The sequence below is a fragment of the Diospyros lotus genome, chromosome 15, assembly GCF_014633365.1.
Source record: "Diospyros lotus cultivar Yz01 chromosome 15, ASM1463336v1, whole genome shotgun sequence".
Classification (NCBI taxonomy): domain Eukaryota; kingdom Viridiplantae; phylum Streptophyta; class Magnoliopsida; order Ericales; family Ebenaceae; genus Diospyros; species Diospyros lotus.
The window spans coordinates 12,481,853-12,498,786 of record NC_068352.1 but is presented as its reverse complement, the minus strand read 5'-3'; the positions used below and the strand labels follow the sequence as shown (position 1 = coordinate 12,498,786).

The 16,934-nt window shown below is 43.2% G+C and overlaps 1 protein-coding gene and 1 non-coding gene across 2 annotated transcripts; both read left to right on the top strand.

Annotated features, from left to right (window-relative positions):
- Window positions 1-3,534: 3,534 nt before the first annotated feature.
- Window positions 3,535-5,209, top strand: LOC127791576 (uncharacterized). The gene is made up of 4 exons (XM_052321558.1): window positions 3,535-3,648; window positions 3,808-3,964; window positions 4,599-4,741; window positions 4,856-5,209. The coding sequence occupies exons 1-4, from the start codon at window positions 3,535-3,537 to the stop codon at window positions 5,207-5,209; spliced, it is 768 nt and encodes a 255-aa protein (XP_052177518.1).
- Window positions 5,210-15,677: 10,468 nt separating this feature from the next.
- On the top strand, window positions 15,678-15,784 carry LOC127792709 (small nucleolar RNA R71). Its single transcript, XR_008021181.1, has one exon. It is a non-coding gene; the product is annotated as a small nucleolar RNA R71 (small nucleolar RNA).
- The last annotated feature ends 1,150 nt before the right edge of the window (window positions 15,785-16,934 follow it).

Genomic DNA, 16,934 nt, shown 5'->3' with positions numbered 1-16,934 from the left:
GCTTGCTATGAAGCGAGCTGAAGAGATGTGAAGCTCACTCGGGTTTCGGGTCTCTATCTGCTGAGTTTTTCTTGTTTGAGTTGGGACCGATTCTTGAGTGGAGCGAAGGGAAGGACGAAGCCTAGTTCCCACCTAGGACATTTCCTATTGAAACATAGTCCAACCCTTCAGTTGTGGTTCGTCGAGTGAGTAATCAGGTCGATTATTTACCAGTGGCACCCATAAGTGGGAGTGGGTTGTTACAGTGTGTTAGGTTAAGGTTAAATCAGTTAGAGTAGATGTTAAAAGTTAGTCCTCATGGGTACGACACCCCTACTCATCGTTATACTATTTGCTTTAACTCCTCCACTTACATGGTAGAGAGTATATGATGAGAGGTTGACAAGTTTTTGGTGCCGTTGCAGGGAACTAGCTCTTTTAATTACTGCTTTGACTTATATTAGCTTTAACTGTCAAATTTTGTTTTCATTATTTTCTAGGTTGAGCTATTTTAATTTGTGTGTGTGCAGGGATTGAGATAGTGCATGAGCCGTTCAGAATGTTCGGATATCTGTGAGTTTGATCCTGAGATAGAAAGAACATTTCATCAAAGGCGTCATGAACAGAGAGCAAGAAGGGAAGAACAACTGAATAACATGGGTGACAACACCAATCAACTTGTTCAAATGGCGTAACCTGTTGAAGTTAACGAAAGAGACATTCTGATGGGGGACTTCATGATGCCCTCAGTGATTGAGAACTGGTCAAGTATAATTTATACTCCCCATGGGCATGAGAACTTTTAGCTGAGGCCAGATGTGATCAATCTCTTCGCCAACAACATACCTTTTTATGGAATGAACGATGAAAATCCACACTATAATACCCAGTATTTAATATCAAAGATATTTCTGGAAGTTATTGGGGTCAAAATAGAATTTATCAATGTTTCGGGCCAATGTGTAATATTCAAAACTTGCACGAAAAGGTAAGCGACCAAACCAAGACGAAACTTGTTGGGAAAAAAATGTTTAAAGAGTCATGGAATGCCAAAAACCAAGGGATTTACAGAGGTTTTGGGTCAAAATTATGCGATTAGGGGCATTCGGGCCAAAGTACAGAATCTAGAAATTGACGGAGGATGGTCAAAACAAAGGTTTTTCTAAAATTTCAAGGGTGTATTGATATATTCTAAACTTGTGGGGTTTAATGGAATAAGTGAAAGGTCTAGGGTTTGAGTGAAAGGTGCAGAATCATGAAATATCAAAGTTTAGGGGGTGGAAGTGCAATTATCGAAAGTTGGGTGTGAAACCTGCAAATCACCGGCCAACTTTGCAACGGCCATCTTTGAAACTCGTAAGGGGCATCAGAATGATCTCCAGGCCATGATGGTTCGAATGAACCTAGCCATTGGCCGAGATCTATGGTATATCGGTGGGAATTCATTTTTAAAGAAAAATTGAATTTGGCTGAAAATTTCAAAGCAACTTCATCGCGATTTGGTTTGATTTTGAGGCTTCTAATGATCATATTCGAGGCTTATGAGGTAGGAAAGCTTCCTATTGGTCGAAGAACCGGTCGAAATCGGGTATAAATAGGGTTCAAATGGCCGAGGGTTTCAAAACAAATCGAAGTAGATTGGCCGTGTTTTAGCAAGAATCAAGCCTTGGGAATAAGGGGATTTTGTTCCTTAAGTGCTAGGGAGTTTTTCTGGAGAATTTGGGAGGTTTTGGTGTAGGTTTTAAGGGGTTTCAGTGTCTTGGCTAGAAAATCGGGCTTCGCCGAAGCTGACCCTGTAAACGACCATTTGAGGCCTTTCTGGTGGTTTTTTTTCGACGGTAGAGGGTACCCCTAGGATCGCCTCTTGAAGAGCTTCAAGGCCATATAGCTTGTTAGGCCGTTGGAAGTTGTTTCAGATCGCCGTCGCCGGAGAAGGAGGCCGAAGAAGACAAAGCACGTAACCAGCACACGCGGATTTCAGTCACAGCCCACTCGCTTGGGGCGTGAGGGCACATAAGACACGGTATTTTTCTGAAATTAATTTTAATATTTTTGTAAAATTATTTTAGGGATATTTATGCAAAAGATTTGGAGAAACGAGGTGTTTGGTATTTATTATGGATTTCTGAAGGAAAGAAAGGTTTGAAAAAAAAAATTGAGGAAATTATGGAAAAAATATAAATATTAATTTCTATAGTCATAATGGTAATCAGGAGACAAATTGACTGTTAGAAGGAAGGATTACATGATTTTCAAGGTGTGACACACTTTTCAAGGCAAAAATTAACTTTTTCTGAACTAAGGTGAGAGGTTTGAATCTAGTCTTATTGTTGCTTTGGAAGTGTCTTGATGTGTGTGTGGTGAGTTCAAGTGAGTGGTTATGCCCTCCAGAACTTGAGATACATCATATAGGTGTTTTACTTATATACTTGTGGCATCATATGCATATCGTTCATTTGGAATAATGCATAAATTGTTTTATTTATGAAAAAGTCGGTGCATGGTACGCGTTTTTCTCATATCATCGAGGTCTTGATTTTGTGCTATTGTTATCGAGGTGAGGTCTTCTTGAGAATGGGGCAAGGTTAATCCTAGTGATCGGGTGACACGGTAGGGCACTTGGGGATTAAGTATGTTGCTACAAGGTCAACCCTAATGGTGTGTGGAATGGATTTTTCATGGGAGGTTGAGTATGCCAGGGAGATTTCTCAGGTTAGACATGTTGCATGTGATATTTGTCTTATATGTCATGTACACGTGTTATTCATGCATTAAGTAGACTGTATCGTGCCATCACTTAGATGTTATTTTCATCTAATCTGGGTTATGCCCCTGGAACATTCTACGTTCCAGCCAGGCTAGGGACTGTTGCAAGGGCAAGGACGTGGCCAATTGAGGGTCAATGGAGTTTGGAGTGATAGCTGATATACTATTTTTTGTGTCGTTAGTATTTATTTTTAGTATATGTATGGACAGGCACATGATAGCATTATTATCCTTTTGTAGCATTGTAATACGTATCTTGTTATGTATGAACCCCATGGTAGGCCACGATATTTGGTGTTATGATATTATTTTCCGCTGTGTATGTTATGACTCGTTTAGTTTAAGCCTATATATCTTGTTAGCTAAATGGGCAAGATTGGGGCTTTTAGGATTCCATCTGCATGTTAAGATTGTTCTTGAAACCACCGCGGGTGCCGACCTGTGTAAGCATGTGAGATTGTTTGTTGGACTGTTGTATGTGTTAGGCATGTGGAAAGTTGTACTTGTTACATCGTGCGTGACAATCAGGAAAAAAAAATCCCAGGAATTCCCTTATAGTGGCACACCCGGCGAGGCGAGGTGTTACAATTGGTATCAGAGCCTAGGTTAAAACCCTAGGATGGTTAGGCTAGGTTATGGAATTTAGCATGGTTAGAACTGTTGAACGAAAACTTAGAATAGGGTTATGGATTCCAGGAAACATTCAGAACTTAGAAGGAAATGATATGGAAACTTTAGGAAACACATGTTCGAGGTTTCTGAGTAAAATTTGTGTGTTATTAACAAGCAATGGTGGATCAAGTGCTATTGAGACACTGGACGCATAGGATCGAAGCTCGTGGAAACCCACAAGAGGAAGACGTGGTCGTGTTTCTGAATGCAATGGAGGAAATAATAGATGATGTACCTCCAAGTTACCGATAATTGATAGATCTGCTGGAGTACCAGATCGACTTTCTTATCAACTAGATGGTAGGGGAGTGGAAGACATTTTCTCAGTGGGTATGGTAGGATTGGGTATTTGAATCCTTACAAGAATTCTGGATAAGAATGTGGGAACAGTATGCAGATCTATATGGAGAAGCTATGGAGGAGGAAGTTGAGGAAGAAGCCACTACTGTAGAACCTAAAGAAGAAGAGGACGTCATCGACTTTAGTATTGACGAGGACTCCCATGAGTATATAGAAGGACCCCCGGTCGAGTCAGACGAGGACATTGGTATAAAAGAGCCATGGATCTAGAGGCCGAAGGATTAGCTGAAGAAAAAAATATAATAATAATAATATAATAATTACTTTTCCTGTTAAGCTGTTACATTTTTTGTTTTTACTTTTAAGGAATAAAACTGTCCCTCTTTTAAGAAACGAGTTTGTCTTGAGTATAACTTATATCCGTGGTTCACTCTAGATGGTGAATGCACGAAGACCCCGAGATACTATCAACAATGATTGTGGGAGAAGAGAAGAAGATAATCTCGAGAGCTAGGGTGACCGTGGAAGTCATATGGGGGGAAATAGGAGATATGTCGGGGAATCAAGCGCTGATGAAGATCGGTTTGGGAGAATAGAAAGATTTTTGGAGAACATGTTAACTTACGTGAGTAAGGAGGAACCTACTCAGCATACGACCACAATGCTGGAGCGATATCGACATCTAAGGCCCCCTGTGTTCAAGGGTAGAACTTGCAATGAACCCAGCTTAGCCGAGTACTGGCTCGAGCAGACGGAGAAATTACTTCAACACCTTTAGTGTAATGAGGAGGAAAAAGTAAGGTGTGCAGTCTACACGTTGGAAGAAGAGGCGGGACAGTGGTGGCAGTTTACCAAGCGTTCTATACTGTGATCTCATCAAGAACGCGAAGACGAAGATGAGGATATGTCAATCTACACTTGGGCAGGATTCAAGAAAGAGTTTAACGACAAGTACTTCCCTAAGAGCTGGAAGGAGGAAAGAATCTGGGAGTTTATGTGGCTCAAGCAGACTGATGAAATGTTCGTAAACCAATATAACAATCGATTCACTCAACTAATCAAGTATATGCCCATGTACTAGACTGACGAGAGTTAAAAGACACAAAAATTCATTTCAGGATTGCGAGTGAATCTCCAGCAAGTTCTGAGTGGGTGGGACATTGATTCCTATAAAGAAGCATTGCACCGAGATCTAACCATTGAGAGAAACTTGACACGGGTAAAAATAATCAAGTCTGAGGAAGGGAGCAAGGGTGGTAAGCTAGGATGTGCAATGACTCAACCTAAGGATGAGGGGAAATGCTCTCGATGTAAGAAGAAACACCCTAGGAAGAGATGCGTTGTAAGATGCTATGGATGCGGTGAAGAAGGTCACATCGGGAGAAACTGCCAGAAGAATAAGGGAACGCCCCAAGTTGGGTACCAGGGAAAGATTGTGTGCTACAATTGCGGGCAACTGGGGCATATCTCGAGAGAATGCCTAAAGAGGTAGAAGATGGAACAACCGGGCAGAGGAGCCCAGAATGTTCGTCTACGCCGAGTGTACAATTTGACTTGTGAGGACGCTAAGGCCGATCCTGTAGTTATTGAAGGTACACTATTCTTTTCTAGTATTCCAGTTCATGCATTAATAGATCTGAGTGCTACGCATTCATTTGTTTCGCATGAATCAGTAGACAGTCTAAAGCTAGAACCTAGAGAATTGGGTTATCAAATGGTAATAACTACTCTTATGGGTTCAACCCTAGAAACTGCGGTAGGATGCCAGGGATGTATTTTCAATATGGGAGGGGAAAGTCTTAAGATAGACTTAGCAATACTGGAAATTCAAGATTTTGATGTGATCATAGGAACGGATTTCCTATCGGTACATGAGGCTAAGGTAGATTGTAAGCATAAGACAATGAGCTTACTCAAACCTAGCGAAGAATGGATTACATTTCAAGGCTAGAATAGTAAGAGTAAGAGGAAGCAAGGCATGACTTTGCAAGCATTGCAATCAGCCAAACTCGAGCCAAGTAAGAAAAATCTTGAGTTGGAATTAGTAAGGGTCGTGAATGAATATCCTGAAGTTTTTCCCAAAGACTTACCAGGATTACCTCCCCATAAAGAGATAGAATTTTCAATAGACCTTGTACCAGGAATGCAACCTATATCCATACCTCCATACAAGATGGCCCTAGCTAAGATAAGAGAATTAAAAGAGCAATTACAAGATTTGTATGACAAAGGATTCGTTAAACCAAGTGTTTCACCTTGGGGAGCTCTGATACTCTTCGTAAAGAAGAAAGATGGTACCTTACGGATGTGTACTGATTACCAACAATTGAACAAGGTGACCATAAAGAATAAGTACCCGCTACCTAGAATTGAGGAACTATTTGACCAACTTTAAGGAGCTAAGGTATTTTCAAAAATAGACCTCCGGTCAGGGTACTACCAAATGAAGATCAAGGCAGAAGATGTACCTAAGACAGCTTTCTGATCTCGGTATGGTCACTATGAATACCTAGTGATGCCGTTCGAACTGACAAATGCACCAACTGCATTCAAGGATCTAATGAACAGAACCTTTAGACCCTATTTGGATAAGTTCGTGATAGTATTCATAGATGATATCCTGATATACTCGGCAAGTGAGAGTGAGGATGAGGATCATTTGAGGATAGTAATGCAAACCTTAAAAGACCACAATTGAAAATTGGCTTATGGCTTATGCAGGTAGCATTTCTCGGACATATAATTTCTATAGAAGGTATAGCTGTCGATCTAGCAAAGATTGAAGCAATTGAAAATTGGCAAGTACCTAGGATCATTAGGGAAATTCGAAGTTTCCTTGGACTAGCTGGATATTACAGAAGATTCGTGGAAGGATTCTTAAAGATATCTGCTCCACTTACTTGATTAATGCAAAAGGAAGTTAAATTTGAAAGGGATGAAAAGTGTGAGCAAGGTTTTCAAGAGCTTAAGGCACAATTAATCACGGCACCAATTCTAGTAATGACGACGGAATCAGGAAAATATGTGGTGTATAGTGATGCCTCTGGAATAAGCTTAGGATGTGTTCTAATGCAAGACGAGAAGGTAATTGCTTACGGATCTCGACAACTAAGAAGACATGAGCAAAACTACCCAACTCATGATTTGGAATTAACAGCTATAATTTATGCCTTCAAATTGTGGAGACACTATCTATATGGAGAACAGTTCGAGATTTTCACAGACCACAAAAGCCTAAAGTACATATTGTAAAATCCCAAAAATAATAGGGATAATTATATAACTAAAATAATAATAAATTAAATTAATTAAATTAATGTTTTAAATTTGAGGCGGTGCGCGTGTGTTGGTGTGCTGTGCATCAAAAGAAATTGAAGCTTCTGGCTGAATGGAGAAACAGAGGAGAAATGGAGGTGGCTGCGCTCAGCTAAGTGAGGGAGAGATCGAGATGGAGAGGAAGAGAGTGAGAAAGAGAGATGGAATGAGGGAGAGAAAGTGGTGGCAGCCATGGAAGCTTCGAGTGAAGCTCGACCATGGCAGCGGGGCAACTTACAGCAGCAGCGAAGGTGGAGCAGCAGGCTCGCGGCGGTCGGGACGACGCGGTGGCGACAGGCGAGGGCGGCCGGTTGCAGCGGCAGCGGCAGCCGCGTGCGTGCGCTGGTGTGGCGGCCATGGCTGCGATGCTGAAGCTCGAGGCGCCGGTGGAAGCTTCAATGGCTGGCAACGATGGCCGGCTAATGGCGAGTGAGGGCAGCCGAGGAAGTCGTGCAAGCAGCAGCCGAAGGCTGCAGCGGCTGGAGCAGCGAGGGCCATCCATGGCAGGCGGCTGTGCGCAGGCGATTGCGCGAGGAGCAGGTGGCCGCGAGCTGGTGCGGCGCCATGGGGAAGAAGAAGAAGGAGCAGCAGTCGCGCGGAAAAGAAGAAGAAGAAGAAGAAGAAGAAGAAGAAGAAGGAAAAGGAAGAGGAAGAAGAAAAGTGCAGGAGCAGAGGGCGCGGTGAAGAAGACGATGAACAGTGCGCGCGGGGGAGAAGCTAGAGAAGAAGAAGAGAAAATAGGAAGGAAAAGAAAAAAATAAAAGAAAATGAGAAGAAAAGAAGAAAATAAGGGGAAAATAAAGGGATTTTGGGATTTTGTCTGCATGGGAAGTGATCAGGTACGTGGGTAAAAATTAGTCGAAGCATGTCATGTTTAAATTATAATTTTTTTTGCGATTAAAATTAATTAATTTGAGACCCGGTTGTGTTATTTGTTAGGAAATGATTTAATTTGCCTCGGGAGCTTGAGAGAGGTCGGAATCAGCTAATTTCAGGCAAGTTCCAACCCCTTTCCTCGTGTTCTTTAATTCCCGTGAAAGACCTCGTGATTTCCTGTATTTTATCACCTCCCTTACTTTAATTCAGCACCTTGCCTTATTGGTTGAACTATTATTCATTTATTTTAATTTAAATTAAATCTGAGGCTTCTATAATTTTATTCGTTGTGAGCCTAAGGGGGTTTGTACCGCCCCCATTCCTTTCGGAATGATGCCGGACCCAGCTTGGGAACTAGGTTCCTAGACGGGCGAGTTTATTTATGAATTTATCGGGTTTATTTACAGTTTTTCTCGGATTTATTTATGGTTCGGTTAGAGCTATCGAGCAGTAGGGCAGGGGTCGGTTGTTGGTGACGCTGGGGTAGACTATTGTACGGCCCTGATGTGGACCGTCGGGTGGACACCCCTAGTCACTGGCCGTTGACCGGTGCCGGGTATTGCTGACTAGCTCTGCCGGTATGTGATTTACTGCATGAGTAGATGCATTGTATTACTGTTCATGATTTGATATGCACATGGGTACGGGATGCATGTTGGGATATTCATTTGTTGAGTATGCTTGGACACAGACATTTTAGCTTGGTTAGGTTGCATCCAGCGCGGCATATGCATAGCGTGTGGTTTACTATGTGGGCGGAGCATGGCCTGATGCCTGGATGTATGGGCGCCTTGTATCACGTTGATGCTTATTATGCCATTGCATTTTTATGTGCATTGCATGGATACTGGTAGTATTTAGTTCTCGGACGAGAGTACCGTTCCGAGGGAGCCTATGGCTCGGTTGTCGGGAGTACCAACGGATACAGGTGACGGGAGTACCGGCCTCGGACAGCGCGTGCAGGTTTGTTGCAGATATTTGTTGCCTTTCAGGGCAGCGGCAGGTTGGTATGGGACTTGGGTGCCAAGTGTCTTAAGTGGGCCCCAAGGACCGGTATGTGCTTTTATTTTGTTATGCTATTGAGCTGTTGTGTTGTCGCGTCTCATGGCTTGCGTGTACCTGGGGGTTTATTCTGGGGTGAGATTTCTAGTTTTGTGTAGCCTTCAGCCTTTTCTTTCTTATGCTTGCTGAGTCTCTCGACTCACCTTGCTTTCCATCATTCCAGGTAATGGCGGCGTGAGCCATGGCAAGGGAGTCAGCTTTAACGGAAGAGTCGATGTGGTGTACAGGCAGTCTCGTCAATCCCTATCCACTCTGGTGTCTAAGTAGAATTTGCTCTATTATTTTGTACTGTGCCAGGTGTTTTCTCGAGTCTTGTGTATGTTGGCACAGGAGTTCGTATTCTTTTATTTATCTTGTGACCGCTGTGTTAGCGGGGTACCCATAGTGCATGCATGTCTTGAGCTTTGCTTCCGCTGTTCTTATTTTTGTGTATGCATGCCGGGGTGGTCTTTGTCTCGTGTTTCATTATTTTTCTCCTCCCGTAGGTGCTCCCGTTCGGGTAGTCCCGGCGGTTAGGCTATCCGGGCGGGGGTGCTTACAATGTTGGTATCAGAGCGTAGTTTGAGTCAGTTTTGGGGATGAGTTCCTGTACACCAAGGTTGTCGGGTAGAGCTAGGGATGTCTAGGTGAATCGAATAGGGTTAGGCTGCGTCAAGATAAGTTATTAATTCGTGTGAGAGATTGTGTCCCAATTTATGTTCGTGCAAAGGTGATAAGTGCACGTTAGAATGGGACTGTGAAGTGGTATAAATGGGATTTCTTTAGGACTTGTGCTTGCCCTAAGTGTTTGGGTAAGAGGTTGGAATATATTTGCTTGATATTTGGTGGTTTTTACAGGTTTTGAGTATTCCTAATGGAACCCGAAGGCCTAGATTCTAGTGTACCCCTACCTAATCCAAATAACCTTCCAGCATTGGATTGTTTATGGTGTCGGTGGAACACGAGTTGCTTCTGGATGGGGAGGAATACCTAGTGAGTTATATGTATTGGTTTGACGAGTTGCTTCAAGAAACAAGTTCTGTTCGCCCGTGAGCACATGAATGACGTGTGGAGGCGGCTGACTGAAGTAATGATGAATGATGGGAGCCTTCGTTCCATTATGATGCTTTTACCAGGGTTGTGAGGCAATAAGCTGCCATTTGGGAGCCTTACTAGGGATCGGTACAAGACGTGCCCAAGGTTGGAGCACTACTTGACCCCTGGTCAGTCCAAGCCACCGTGAGGGAACCGTCACAGCCACTAGAGGGACCTGTTGGACCCAGTTCTAGCATAGCTAGCAATGAGGACTTAGCTTACCTGGCAGATGAAGCTACATCGATCGCCAGGGGTGATGAGGGGAGTTCTAGTTAGTATGATTATTAGGGGGCTGCAATGCAAATATGTGGCTGTAAATTATGAGTGTAAGGATGGGAATGTGCTATAGGAGTCCAATGGTTACTAGTAGATCCGTAGGTACCGAGATGTGTATAGGGTGTACTGAGATGGAAAACTGAAGGTTGGGTAATGTGGTAGCTTGTGGTAGTTGGTGGTTTAAACTGTCTGTACATATTCAGACTGAAGATATGTAACGTAAGGAGGTGTGAAGGTAAATTGAGGTTCTGAGGGGTTTGCATTTCCTTGAAGGTTCAGGGCATCCACCCTAAGTTTAATCGAATCTAGAAGGCTAAATTGGAACATCAATACGAAGTCCCAAGAGAGATCTGTGATGGGAATTTATTGAGGGATTATTATGGACTTATGAACTTGGAGTTTACAGTGGTTATGCTGTTTGGAGATTTAGCATCACGACCTAAATAGGGTATAGGTCTTTAGTTCTCACAAGTGGAGCGGAGTTCAGGTGACGCCGCGATTGGTGTGGCAAATGACTAAGGCGGTGAGGTTCTGTAATAAATATGATTAAGCAAATGTGGTAATAGACGTTTTGCACTGCCGTAGAACATTGGTGATAAAGTGAATTAGGAATAAGAAAATTTCCTCTAAGATTGTTGTAAGTACTCGGGATGTACGGCCAGGACCAGAGTTAGTTGTATGCCTAAGTAGTTGTTGGGCTCTATTGTAAGGATAGTGGTTGTTATCAGTATGTTTGGTACTAATCATGGACCACATGCCCTAGGGTCGGTTATTGACCGAGTGAGGAGATGAGACTCCTCGAGGTGCTGGTCAAGTGGTACCAGCAGAAACATGAGATGGCTGTAACACCAGTCAAAAGAATAGCTACTGGTGCGGTGAGTTGCTTTTCATTTTTGAGGAGATCTATGAGATGCCTTAAGAATTAAAACAGTTGCTGATATGAGAAGGTGCTTTTAGCCAGGTAGGCTGCAGAGCGGATAACGCCAGTTTTAAAGATCTTGTTCTAGCTAGCTTATAAGATCTTTGAGAAGGTCAGGATTACTATTTAGCGATTGAGATAAGGTATGCCCAATTAATTATTTGGAGTTAAGTCTAGCAGCAGGCTAAAACTGTGGTCACCGAATGAGTCATCGTTGGTACGTCGATTCCTTTAAGGAGGGGAGATCTGGTGACATTTGGACCTCGAGATGTATTGAGTGGAGAACGTCTATTTTTGATAGTCCTGGTTAAGTGACTACCCCTACTTATTGACGGAACCCCGAGTATTCGCGGCAAATTGCGGGAGAAAGTACTACCGAGAAAATGCTGTGTACCTGGTTAAGAATCAGTTGAAAAAGTCAGACTAAAGGATATTGATGTTGAATTCTTGATTGAGTATGTAGTACCGTTTCTCGATCACGTTATCGAGTATTAACCTTTCGTCATGCAAGAAGATGGCCCCACTCCCATCGTTTCTGGTAGTACTTATAGTTAGCTGTACTGGCATTGAGCTTCGGGCTGCGAATTAGGTTGTCATTGGGAGTGAATACCTCTGGACTACGAGTTACCCTTTTGGTGGATATGTAGTTGCGATTGTATCGAATGGAAATGCAATGAAAACGTGAGATAGCTTTAGGGGAACGGTTGAGTTATGATATTGTAATAGGCGAACCTTGTTGTTGTAGGTAATATGATTGATGAAATTCCTTAAGCTGGTTAAGGTATTAGTGATCATATCGTGGGCCGATTGAGGTGATGGATTGTGAAGTTGTGCTAGCGTATTAAGTCCCGTAGGACACGTCATAGACCTTGACTTGTGAGAACTGGAAAATGATGATATGGAATGTCCCAGATGTGATGTTGAGTAATATCATGAGAGTTGTGAGTGTATTTTGAGGACATAGATTGAGCACGAATTTCGAGGACGAAATTCTATTAAGGAGGGGAGAATTGTAATATCCCAAAAATAATAGGGATAATTATATAACTAAAATAATAATAAAATAATAAATTAAATTAATTTAAATTAATTAAATTAATATTTTAAATTTGAGGCGGTGCGCGTGTGTTGGTGTGCTGTGCATCAAAAGAAATTGAAGCTTCTTGAAGCTTCTGGCCGAATGGAGAAACAGAGGAGAAATGGAGGTGGCTGCGCTCGGCCAAGTGAGGGAGAGATCGAGAGGGAGAGGAAGAGATTGAGAGAATGAGAAAGAGAGATGGAATGAGGGAGAGAGAGTGGTGGCAGCTATGGAAGCTTCGAGTGAAGCTCGGCCATGGCAGCCGGGCAACTTACAGCAGCGGCGAAGGCGGAGCAGCAGGCTCGCGGCGGTCGGGGCGACGCGGTGGCGACAGGCGACGGCGGCCGGTTGCAGCGGCAGCGGCAGCCGCGTGCGTGCGCTGGTGTGGCGGCCATGGCTGCGATGCTGAAGCTCGAGGCGCCGGTGGAAGCTTCAATGGCTGGCAACGATGGCCGGCTAATGGCGAGTGAGGGCGGCCGAGGAAGTCGTGCAAGCAGCAGCCGAAGGCTGCAGCGGCTGGAGCAGCGAGGGCCATCCATGGCAGGCGGCTGTGCGCAGGCGATTGCGCGAGGAGCAGGTGGCCGCGAGCTGGTGCGGCGCCATGGGGAAGAAGAAGAAGGAGCAGCGGTCGCGCGGAAAAGAAGAAGAAGAAGAAGGAAAAGGAAGAGGAAGAAGAAAAGTGCAGGAGCAGAGGGCGCGGTGAAGAAGACGATTAACAGTGCGCGCGGGGGAGAAGCCAGAGAAGAAGAAGAGAAAATAGGAAGGAAAAGAAAAAAATAAAAGAAAATGAGAAGAAAAGAAGAAAATAAGGGGAAAATAAAGGGATTTTGGGATTTTGTCGGCATAGGAAGTGATCAGGTACGTGGGTAAAAATTAGTCGAAGCATGTCATGTTTAAATTATAAATTTTTTTGAGATTATGATTAATTAATTTGAGACCCGGTTGTGTTATTTGTTAGGAAATGATTTAATTTGCCTCGGGAGCTTGAGAGAGGTCGGAATCAGCTAATTTCAGGCAAGTTCCAACCCTTTTCCTCGTGTTCTTTAATTCCCGTGAAAGACCTCGTGATTTCCTGTATTTTATCACCTCCCTTACTTTAATTCGGCACCTTGCCTTATTGGTTGAAGTATTATTCATTTGTTTTAATTTAAATTAAATCTGAGGCTTCTATAATTTTATTCGTTGTGAGCCTAAGGGGGTTTGTACCGGCCCCATTCCTTTCGGAATGATGCGGGACCGAGCTTGGGAACTAGGTTCCTAGACGGGCGAGTTTATTTATGATTTTATCGGGCTTATTTACAGTTTTTCTCGGATTTATTTATGGTTCGGTTAGAGCTATCGAGCAGTAGGGCAGGGGTCGGTTATTGGTGACGCTGGGGTAGACTATTGTACGGCCCTGATGTGGACCATCGTGTGGACACCCCTAGTCATTAGCCGTTGACCGGTGCCGGGTATTGCTGACTAGCTCTGCCGGTATGTGATTTACTGCATGAGTAGATGCATTATATTACTGTTCATGATTTGATATGCACATGGTACGGGATGCATGTTGGGATATTCATTTGTTGAGTATGCTTGGACACAGACATTTTAGCTTGGTTAGGTTGCATCCAGCGCGACATATGCATAGCATGTGGTTTACTATGTGGGCGGCGCATAGCCTGATGCCTGGATGTATGGGCGCCTTGTATCACGTTGATGCTCATTACGCCATTGCATTTTTATGTGCATTGCATGGATACTGGTAGTATTTAGTTCTCAGACAGGAGTACCGTTCCGAGGGAGCCTATGGCTCGGTTGTCGGGAGTACCAACGGATACAGGTGACGGGAGTACCGGCCTGGGACAGCGCGCGCAGGTTTGTTGCAGATATTTGTTGCCTTTCAGGACAGCGGCAGGTTGGTATGGGACTTGGTGCCAAGTGTCTTAAGTGGGCCCCAAGGACCAGTATGTGCTTTTATTTTGTTATGCTATTGAGCTGTTGTGTTGTAGCGTCTCATGGCTTGCGTGTACCTGGGGATTTATTCTGGGGTGAGATTTCTGATTTTGTGTAGCCTTCAGCCTTTTCTTTCTTATGCTTGCTGAGTCTCTCGACTCACCTTGCTTTCCATCATTCCAGGTAATGGCGGCGTGAGCCATGACAAGGGAGTCAGCTTTAATGGCAGAGTCGATGTGGTGTATAGGCAGTCTCGTCAATCCCTATCCACTCTGATGTCTAAGTAGAATTTGCTCTATTATTTTGTACTGAGCCAGGTGTTTTCTCGAGTCTTGTGTATGTCGGCACAGGAGTTCGTATTCTTTTATTTATCATGTGACCGCTGTGTTAGCGGGGTACCCATAGTGCATACATGTCTTGAGCTTTGCTTCCGCTGTTCTTATTTTCGTGTATGCATGCCGGGGTGGTCTTTGTCTCGTGTTTCATTATTTTTCTCCTCCCGTAGGTGCTCCCGTTTGGGTAGTCCCGGCGGTTAGGCTATCCGGGCGGGGGTGCTTACACATATTCTCTCAGAAGGAGTTAAATATGCAACAAAGAAGATGGATGGAGTATCTAAAAGATTATGATTATATCATCTCCTACCATCTAGGGAAGGCAAACGTAGTTATAGACGCTCTTAGCTGAAGAAGTTCGGAGATTGTGGCTAACATGATGGTTAAAGATTGGAAAATGATTGAAGAATTTAGTCATCTAACAATAAGTGTTTAGCCTAAACCAATCAAAGGGTATTTGGAAAATTTGACAATCCAACTTGATGTGGTGAATCAAATCCGGTCAGCTTTTCAGACAGACGCAAGAAGAAGTCAATGGATAGATGAAAATGAATAAGTAAGGGCACCTGAATTTAGTTACCGTGACGGTATACTTCAGTTCCAAGGAAAGACTTACGTGCCGAAAGATTAAGACTTAAGGCAAGTCATCTTAAAGGAAGCTCATCGAGCTAGGTACAGTATCCACCCATGGTCCACAAAGATGTATAAGGATCTTAGGGAAAGATATTGGTGTCCAGGAATGAAAAAGGATATGGCACAGTATGTGGCGCAATGCGATACTTGTCATCATATCAAACTTGAGTAGCAACGCTCATGAGGGATGTTGCAACCTCTGGACATTCCTGAGTGGAAATGGGACCACATCACCATGGACTTTGTAACCAATCTACCTCGAAGTCCCAAAGGAAATGATGTTATCTGGGTGATAGTAGATCGACTAACAAAGTCAGCACATTTCTTGCCTATTAAGATGGGCAACCGATTCATGCCTTGGCACAACTGTATATTGAAGAAATAGTTTGATTACATGGAATCCCTGCAAGCACAGTGTCAAATCGAGACCCACGATGAGGACATTTTTGTGTTCTCCTTTATTCCATGATGAGGACATCTTCTTAACAACTCTTTAAACCACTCCCATGCTTCATATGAATTCTCCATGTCAGCTTGCATGAAATTGGTTATATCATTCCTTATTTTCACAGTTTTCGCAGGTGGAAAGAATTTATTGAGAAATTTCTATGCCAAATCATCCCATGTTGTAATGGAATCTGCAGGCAAAGAGTTCAACCAATACTTAGCTTTATCTCTTAATGAAAAAGGAAATAGCCTAAGTCTAACTACATCATTATAGACATCATTTTGCTTAAAAGTATCACAAATCTCTAAAAAATAGCTATGTGAGCATTGGGGTCATCGTTCGGTAACTCGCTAAATTGAATAGAGATTTGAATCATTTGAATAATAGCTGGCTTAATCTCAAAATTATTTGCCCCTATGCTTGGTCTAGTGATGCTGGAGGGTGTTCCTTGAATAGAGGGTATAGCACAATCCCTTAAAGTTCCTGCTTGCCCATTCCTTTGATCCATAATTTCTTCTCCCATGTTTAGTTGAGATTCCAATGTGACCTACAAACAAGAAATAGAATATCACAATGGTTAAAAACTTGATTTTTTTTATTTCATTATTTTTTATATTTTATTATTATTATTATTATTATTATTATTATTATTATTATTATTATTATTATTATTGTTGTTGTTGTTGTTGTCAAAATACAACAATCTATTTTTACTTGTGGGCAGATGTAAAAGTCTTGGGAGTCGTGCCTTCATTGATGAGAATCTTAACGAGCAATTGGATCTGGTAGATGTGCAGATCTGGTGACCCAATAGAGCTGATGGTCTGACAGGGTTGATGATCTGGTAGGCTGATGATCTGGTGGCCCAAGATAACTGAGTGACTTGAGGTGACCGAGTGGCCTGAGGTGATGAGTGGCCTTGGATAATCGAGTGGCCTGAGGTGACAAGTGGCCTTGAATAACTGACTGGCCTGAGGTGACGAGTAGCCTTGGATAACCGAGTGGCCTGTGGTGACGAGTGGCCTTGGGTAATCAAGTGGCCTGAGGTGACGAGTGGCCTACAAAACGAGAGCACCGTTAGAACGCAGGTGGGGGTCCCCGCGCAAACCCTCCGATGCTTAAGTCAGATCTTGAGAGAAAATACGAAATGGTACTTCAATAACTCAAGAGTGCGTACCTTGTGAGGGAGAGGAGACCTTGTATTTATAGCGAAGGGTGAGGGAGGTCTCGCAATATTCTCGGCAAGAATCTCACGGCCTATTCGGTTGA